Genomic DNA, 9,062 nt, shown 5'->3' with positions numbered 1-9,062 from the left:
GAGGATTCTAACTGATGAAGGGTTTTGACGAATGAGAAGTGGTGAAGTTGGTGGGCTTGTAATAGCCCAGAAACCCCGAAATAAAAAGGATCCAAAGATTGTACAAGTATGAAATTGTATAGCTAAGGATGACTTAAAGAATGAATGAAGTTGGTGAGACGTCAAATATAAGGAGTGCTACAAATGGTATTAGAGTAGGTCCTCTTTCCTAGTATGGTGTGGTTCAGGGACAAACCAAGTGAAAGCTGGTGGGTTTGTAATAGCCTAGACACACCAAAATAAGAGGGGTCTAGAGATTGTACAAGTATAAAATTGTATAGTTGATGATGGATTAAAGGAATTAATTTGTACTACCTATACCAACTAGATGCTTCTACTTTTCGGCAGCTTATTCCATAAGAACTTCATAATTAACACTACTAGAAAAACACTATTTTACGTCGCTATATTTACATCGGTTCCTTAAGAAACGATTTAAAAGAGAAGTGCGGTGGCAATTTTGTAAATAAGTAAAATATATAAAAATATTTACATCGGTTATATGAGGGACCGATGTAGAAATAAACAATTCTACATCGGTTATACGAGGGACCGATGTAAAAATTAAATTAGTCAACTACTCTACATCAGGTTTTTTGTTGACCGATGTAGAAGGGTGACCAAATTTTCCCTTCCCGCAAACGCACGGTAGCAGCCCTCATCTGATCTGAGACGCACCCTAAACACTCTCAAACGCAAACCCTAAACACTCTCAGCCCTTAAGAGCTGTCTACAATCCAAGCTCGCGGATCTTCGTCCAAGCTCGCGGATCTTCAACGAACGACTTTCGAAGGAAGCATTGTAATAAATCTGTATACTTTGCACACTGCACATCCGAGATGATATTTATCTCACCTCTCCCAAGACGACGTCGTGGAGCGCGACTCCCTCGTCCACTGCTGTTACATCGCCCTCGGCCAGTTGCAGTTCGTCATCTCTGAAATCAACGACTCCGCCCCCACTCCTCTCCAAGCCGTCAAACTCCTCGCCCTCTATTTCTCCTCTCCCGACAACAAGGTCAGCATCTCCAATTTCTCCTCTCACGCTCCCATCCCCTCTCCTCTAAATCTCGCATCTCGCAGGAATCCGCCAACTCCAGCCTCAAGGACTGGCTCGCCGATCCCGCCATCGGGAACAATGCCACGCTCAGGCTCGTCGCCGGCCTCGTCTTCCTCCACGAGAATGATTTCAACGAAGCACTCAAATACACCAATGTCGGTGGAACCATGGAACTGTAAAAACTATAACTTTAATTTTAATTACTATTATTTCGTTTCCTTATTATAATTTTTTTGTATTTTTCAGGCATGCGCTGAATGTTCAGATCTTCATTAAGATGCATAGGTCGGATTACGCGAAGAGGCAGCTGCGGATCATGCAGCAGATGGACGAGGATCACACTCTCACGCAGATCGCCAATGCGTGGCTTGATTTGGCTGTGGTATTGTATTCTATTTGTATTTATATTAATTGAGATTTGGAATAGTAATGATGGTGAAAAAAGTGGTGATTTTTGGTGGATTAGGGTGGGTCGAAGATCCAGGAGGCGTATCTGATTTTCCAGGATTTGTCGGAGAGGTATCAGTCCACTAGCTTGCTCTTGAATGGGAAGGCTGTTTGCTGCATGCACATGGGCAATTTTGATGAGGCTGAGACCCTTTTGGTTGAAGCACTAAACAAGGCACGTTTTTTTTTAACCTATTGTGTTGTATATTATCCTCCTCTCTTGTGTGGATCGTGGTTACAAATTACAATTGACTTCGGAATGGTCTCTATTGCCCCATTTGGAAGTATTCATTGGTTCACTTTGTTTGAAAGAAATATGATAAACATACACTCCATTTTGGGTCGAAGGAAGAGAGGAAAAGCGATTGATGTGACAAGTTATAGGAGTGCTAATAACTGTAAGATGTATTGAAAATTACAAAATCATGAGGAGGTTCCATTAATAAGGAGTGAGACTCGCAATTCAGTGATTTTCAATAAATTTTAGCCTCTTTGTATTGTTGCTAACATCTTTCTAAGGGATATTGTAGAAAAGAAAGAGACTGATAGGAATAAAATAGGGTGGAAAGGAGATGGAAGAAAAAGGAAGTGAATGTTTATAATTTTTCTTTTTTTTTAAATTCATCTGGTATTGAAATGGTTTCTTCCTCGTTCACTTTGTGTTTGTGTGCTAGCTCTTGGTTTTTCTTACCTTAAGCTGTTGTACTGAAGTGACATTTGATCGGGTGATTTGTTCTTTTATAAAATTCACCCGATCAAATGTATATCAATTTTTAATCAATCTCTTAATATAATCATGTATTTATCATAATAAATATATTTCATCATAAAAATATAAAATATTTTTCCAAAGAGTCCAGGGAGAGGGGAGTGTCCTCTGCATTACAACTTTTTTGTCTTTCTCTAAATTCAGCAGGAATATTAAAATACATAGATTAACAGAGAAGGTATTCAAAACTGAAAATGAGGATATATGCAACTAAATTATAATATAATTTGAATTTAGAATTTAGAAAAGTGAAATCAAGAATGACATGTCATTCTTTGTGCCCTTGTGGGAGAGTAAAATAAGAAATTAATACACTTTAAATTTAAAGTAGTCTAATTCAATATATAGGAGTAGAAATTCTTTGCAATTCTCTTTCATAGACCTGATGAATGTTGATACTTTCGGAATTCTAGCTCTTGAGGAACTGCACAAGAGGTTGCTTTCACGTGGTGTAGAAGTAAGGCTACTCTGAATTTGATTATATTCTTTGACATTAATATACACGGGATTAAATATGTTTTTACATTACTAACAACAAATAAGTGAATGGTGTTGTGTTTACTTTTAGTCCTCAAAAAATAACGGTCTCTTTTTTATTTCTCATTTGTGAAAACTTGTGATGTGTGGTCCAAATTTCTATAAATAAAAGAAGATAATTTTTTTTAACATAAGACACATTTTTTAAAATGAAACACTAAAATAAGATGATCTTTTGTAGAAAGACTATATATGAATATTTCATTATGTAAAAATTTATTAAAAAAATTATAGGTTGATAGATAAAAATTATCATGCTAATTTACACTTGAAAATGAAGAGAAAAATATATGTATGGTTGATATATAATGTAATACAAAGAGAGATAAAAAAAAGTAATACATGATAATGAGTACTATTTATGATATTAGAGTATTTATATATGTGTTAAAAAAAATCTTGCTCCCCCTCAAGCCAAATATATTTAATCCTACTTTTTGTATGCATGGTTGCTCAAAACTTTATGCTCTAACACTTGGTTTTTGCAGTTAGCTATGGTGAACCCGAGGTGGTTAGTAATTCACAAGCTTAAGCTCGCACACTTTGTAGACAAAATTGGAAAAGAGTGGGTTTTCCTCACTGTTGGAGAAGCCGTAGACGCATGTCTCTCTTCCAAAATTGCTAAAGCTTGATTCATATATGATAACATGTGTCTGTGCACTGACTCTATATATATTGCACAGGGTTTGGGTTTTGTTTAAAATGTTGGTGCATAACATAAACTTATGTGAAACATTTTGTATTACACAAGCTGAACATCTTTACCTAAAAGTGATCATGTCATGCTGTATGCACCTGGGATGGGGGTTCATAACCACCTTTTTATACTATCTCAGTTTTGGACAGGGAGTGGTGTTTTCTTTTGTATGGCCACTTATATACAATTCAAATAAAGATTTAGATGTAATTCATAAGTATGATTTTTTTTTATTTTTTTAAATGCAATCTACATCGGTTTTTCAGAACCGATGTAAAAATGTATACATTTTTTACGTCGCTCTATTCTACATCGGTTTTAGAACCGATGTAGATGCCTTTAGAGAACCGATGTAAAATATGCATCTTGTAGTAGTGTAAGTGTGCTTTACTTAGAGTAATTTAGGAATGGGTGACCTTCTAGGAAGTTTCCAAAAAGTGTGATTGAGGACAAAGGATGCTAAAAAGTCTTGTGTTGGTTTGTGGGATTAGTTATTGATCCTAATATCAGATCTACATCTTAGAAAGGGTTACCCACAGAAGGTTTTGACCAACAAGAAGTTGTGTGAAGTCTCACCGTGTGAAGTGTTGTGGAGTGGATCCATTAAGACCTCAAACCTGAGGGGTGTTACAAAGGTTGGAGAGGTGTAATCAAAAATCAATATTCTTGATGAAAACAAGATTCGAGACCATCTTAGGGATAGCCCTCCCTCAGTAGCCTTACTAGGATCATCAACCTTATGAGCTAGATAAATTATCAAAGATGGAGGAGGCACTTACTTAGTTCATGTAGGTGTCCATAACCAATTAGAAAACTGATGAAGTCTCTCTCAAGAATTTGGAAATGCAGGTGGGACAAATGGAAAAATAGCTAGTAGATCAACAAATTAATAAATTCTTAATCAGAGAGGCATTATGGTAGGAAGAGGGATGGGTGAGAATCTGAATGGGAGTGAAGATGTTATGGGTGATGAGAAAAATGAAGTTGAGAATGAGAATGAGAATGAGTAAAGAGTGGAGTTGAATAAAGTGTGAGAAAAAAAATAAAGAAAAAGAAGAAAAAAAACGAGAGAAAAGAAAAGTAAGAATACTTGCCATACCCACAAAAAAATGAAGTTCAAACTAGGCCACTTATTGTGTAATTCTAGATTGAGAGTGTTCCTTAGAAAATTAAAGTTAAAATGGTAAGGTCCATTCATCATGATAAATTTCAAGCTTGATGAAGTAGTTAAAATTCAAGATCCATTGTCAAAAAGGAGTTGGATTGGGAATTGCCAAAAATCGAAGTTGTATATGGGTGGTGAAGTTAAAAGGCTTACCACTATGCCCATATTTGAAGATCACTGAAGTTGTATGTGAGCCGTTTCAAAAAGGTTGAGTCATTTATATCAGAAAAATTTTGAAAAGGTCATTGTCTACACCAAGCGCTCAACCATTTGAAAAAGGCTCAACACTTTTGAATGTAAAATTTGGGGTGTTTTCTTGAAGCATTCTGCTCAGTCATTTGAAAAGGCATAGTAGATTATGTGCGATTTTGAAAATTTAACTCTTTTGATTCCTAGAGCATTTACTTTTTATAAAAATCATATAACCCCTAAAGACCTATCATTTTCTCACATTTTCTTTCATTTCATCTCTGCACACTTAAAAGAGAATAAGATTCTTTTCTTTTCCTCACTTTATAATGAAGGTAAGTTCTATCTTGTATCATTTGTTTCAATAATGAATTGGTATATTTTGTTACCATTCGTTTATGTTCTATCCAATTAGTGACTTTGCTTCAAGAGACTACTTTTTTTAGAATCATGTACATGATTTCTGACTATCCATGCTCAATTAGGATCAATGTATCATTAGATTAGTATTTTGATGATGATGGAGAACTTGTGAAGAAACCGGATTAATGTTGATTCCTTTCCAAGCTCCTCCCTAGATCTTTGGCTCCTTGGTTCTCCTTAAGCTTTTCCAAAGCCTCTAATGGAGGTTGAGGCTTCGGATTTCACCAAAGAAGGTGAAGAAAACTCTTCAAGAAGCGCCACTCCTTGGAAAAAGATGAGCCACTTCAATCCTCACCACACTCTTGTTTGAAGAGGATAAAAGAATTGGACGAATATCAAAGAGGATGAGACTTTTGAAAGAGAGAAAATTTAGAACTCAATTCAAAAATCTCTCATAAAATGCATCAAAAGTGTTTACAAAATGAAAGAAAAGACTTATATAGAGAGGAGGTGGCTTATGATGCAATCTAGTCTAGCCATAGTTCAAGGAGAACTATGGTTAGTCTTCTTACACTTAAGCTAACCGTCCTAGTTACTTGGAAGCTTATGGAACAAGCTAAGCTTTGAAGCTTGTGGAGCAAGCCAAGCTAGAAGCCTGTAGCACAAGCTAACCAAGTGTGTGGGAGATGTTAGAAGAGCTAGGTGGCCAAACTTGTATTCCTTCACTTAATCCAATCCAAAAATGTTGGAATTGGTTTAGTTAGGTTCACCTAATGAGGGTGAGACCTAGCTAAATCAATTCCTTGAATTAAATGGAGTAAACAAGCCCAATATGTAAAAATTAGCCTAGGCCCACTACAGGCCCAATTGCTAGCTTCACCTACACACTTTACTATTTGTCACCCCACTTCTACTACTAAAAATATCAAAATCAATGACCTTTAATACAAGGTCAAATGGAGCAAAAGTCTCCAAAAAAACATACCCTAAAGTCCTAAAGGGATGACCTATAAGAAAAGGAAAAGGATGCCTCACAAATACAAAGACAAAATACACCTATACAAGTACTACTATGTGCAAATATTATACAATGTATATATATTGGAAGCTAAGGAACTAATAGGAGGAATCATACTCAATGCTCATGAAGAGCATAGGTCTATGAAGCACCTCCTCTGTAGAAGCCTCCTCTAGCTTCCTAACCATGGACCTAGTTAAAGGCCCAATGGTCTTCAAGTGTGAGCTTCTTATGGATCAACCTTCACCCTTCTTGATCTTATCTCTTCCAAAGGGATCCTTAGGGATTAGATTTCCATCAGATGACTTTGAACAAGGAATCTAAAAAAAAATGAAATAAATTTGGTTGTACTCACACTATCATAGTATTGTTACATTTGAGATACATTGATAAGGTTAGTGTTTTCGGCATGAAGGTCAAATGTTTTGTTAGTAAATAAACTTAAGTTGGTGAGTAGAAGACATCTTGCAAATACCTTTTAAGAGTCATAACTGCATTTTTGTGGTTAATATTGTTTTATTCTCTTATTATTACATGGTATGATGAAGCATGGACATGACCAAGGCATTTTTTCTTTGAAAAATCTAACCAAAGGCCAAATAGCCAACCTTCAAATGTTTAATTCCACTTGAACCCTATTTGAGCCTAAAATTTTAAATTCTTTTTGTTAACCCCTTAAGCCTCAAAAAGAAAAACCAATATCATTCTCCCTAAGAGATCAGAAGAGCATAAAAGAAATATCTTTTTACTTGAGGGCAAGCAAAATTCTAAGTTAGGGGAGTATAATAGGTTGTGAGGTTATACATTAGTTAAATGTATAAGTTGTGTTTTCCCTTGTATTTAGGGGTATATGTTTCCTAGTTTGTAGGTCATGCCTTTATGATTTGGAGGTATATTCCTTATTGAAATGTAATCCTTTCGACCTTGTATTCATGGTCGCCATTATTTATTTTTTGAAAATTTAGTAGTTGGAGTGGAAATAATCATTCTAATGGTGAGGCAATAGCCATTTTAGATAATTTGAAAGTAGTAAAGGTGTGGAAATAGAAAAAAAGTGATATTAAGCTTGTTTTTCTTCTCTTGGCCTAAGGAATTGATTTGGCTTGGTTTAATCTTCATTTGGTTAACCAAAGCAAACTAATTCCTTGGTTTTTGGTTCGACCAAGACTAGCCAAGGACATTTTGTCCACCACCTTGGTTAGCTTCACCTTTGGAACTACTTTTCCAACCACCTAGAGACAAGAGGACACTTGGAACTTGCTCATTGTCTCTTCTAGATCTAGTTGTCTCCTACATGTCTCAAACATGTCTACTAGAGCTTTTTATGATTGGTGGAACTAGATCTAAGTGTTTCCTTGTCTCTTAGATGTCTAGCTTCCTCTCCAAGCTACCTAAGACTCTAGCTTGTTCTCCAAGATATTTAAACTCTATATATATGTTCTTGGAACCATTTGTAGATAACTTTGAGCATTTTATTGATTTGACCAAAAATTCCTTTCCAATTCTCTCTCTCAAAGCTCGTTTCTCTCTTTGAAATTCTTCCTTTTCTCTTATATTCTCTTGAGTGTGGTGAGAAATTGAAGAGACTTAACATTCTTCAAGAGTGTGTGGTATCAACTAAGAGAGCTCCTACCTTTTCTTGTGTGTTAGAAATGGCTTCTAACATCAATGAAAGTCATTGAAAAAGCTTGAAGGAGTCCAAAAGTGAAAGATTCGTCCAAATTGAAGGAGATGCTACATCAATCTAATCACTCCTATGGTTTCCATCAAGTTCTCAATGTTGTGTTTTCCTCTGATAGGACATGTTACACTAGGGATTAGTTAGGATTGGTTAGGATTTAATTCATATTAATTAGATTGAGTAGTTTGATTTCAATTGCTTGTAATCTTTATTTTCGTCAAATTTAGTTTACGTTAACAATGTGATTCTCTTTACATGCATGGATTTTGAGTTTATTTTATCATATTGAGGTTATTTAGTTTTATATTAATTATATGTTATGGTACATAGGGTACAGGGTGTCACAATGAATATATTGAGATTTGGCCTAGATTTTCTCTCAAAGTTTGTTTCTTTCTTTGAAATTATTCATTTTCTCTTATCCTCTCTTGAATGTGGTAAGAAATTGAAGAGACGTATTACTCTTCAAGAGTGTGACATCACCTAAGGGGGATTCTACTTTCTATTGTGTGTTAGAAATGACTTCTAACATCAATGAAAACCATTAAAGAGCTTGAAGAAGCCCAAGAAGTGAAAGACCCGTCTAAAAAACTTAAAAAGGAGAAATTACATCAATTTAATCTTTTCGAAAGTTTCCATCATCATACTTTTTGTTTTATAACAGATAATATTTTATTTAACGATAGTTAATAATTTAAAATAATATAATATTGATTATTAGTTTTTAAATAATTTAATTTTGTTAAATAATTTATAAAAACTGACTCAATTCAATTAATTATACTTTTTCACCTAATACAACAAATAAAGCTTCAAATCCAGCGGGCGAATTAATTAATTCGAAGACATGTAGAGATAAAGATTTTAATAAATACTTATAGAATAGAAAATGTGAAGAAAAATTAAATATTTTTTTAAGTTAAAAATAATTTATTTATAAAATAAAATCAGTTTATGAATAATTTAATTTATAAAAAAATTTCATATAAGTTTTTTTATTACTTCATACTAAATTTATAGAAGAAATAAAAACTAATTTTTTTTATAAGTATTTCTGAAAATTTACTAAAATGCATTTTGAATCAAGTTTTTAGTCTA

General features: G+C 34.4%; 1 protein-coding gene across 1 annotated transcript; it reads left to right on the top strand.

Annotated features, from left to right (window-relative positions):
• Nucleotides 1-882: 882 nt before the first annotated feature.
• Nucleotides 883-3,768, top strand: LOC109789815 (coatomer subunit epsilon-1; the record flags this gene model as incomplete). The annotated part of the gene is made up of 5 exons (XM_029269521.2): nucleotides 883-1,056; nucleotides 1,122-1,273; nucleotides 1,345-1,480; nucleotides 1,565-1,720; nucleotides 3,340-3,768. Coding segments are annotated over 5 exons (762 nt in total), but the record flags the coding sequence as incomplete, so codon positions are not given.
• Nucleotides 3,769-9,062: the final 5,294 nt, after the last annotated feature.

The sequence above is a fragment of the Cajanus cajan genome, chromosome 5 (assembly GCF_000230855.2).
Source record: "Cajanus cajan strain Asha chromosome 5, NIPB_CcT2T_4, whole genome shotgun sequence".
In the NCBI taxonomy this organism is placed as follows: Eukaryota; Viridiplantae; Streptophyta; class Magnoliopsida; order Fabales; family Fabaceae; genus Cajanus; species Cajanus cajan.
Note: the sequence above shows the minus strand (reverse complement) of the source record. Positions and strands in the feature narration are given on the sequence as shown.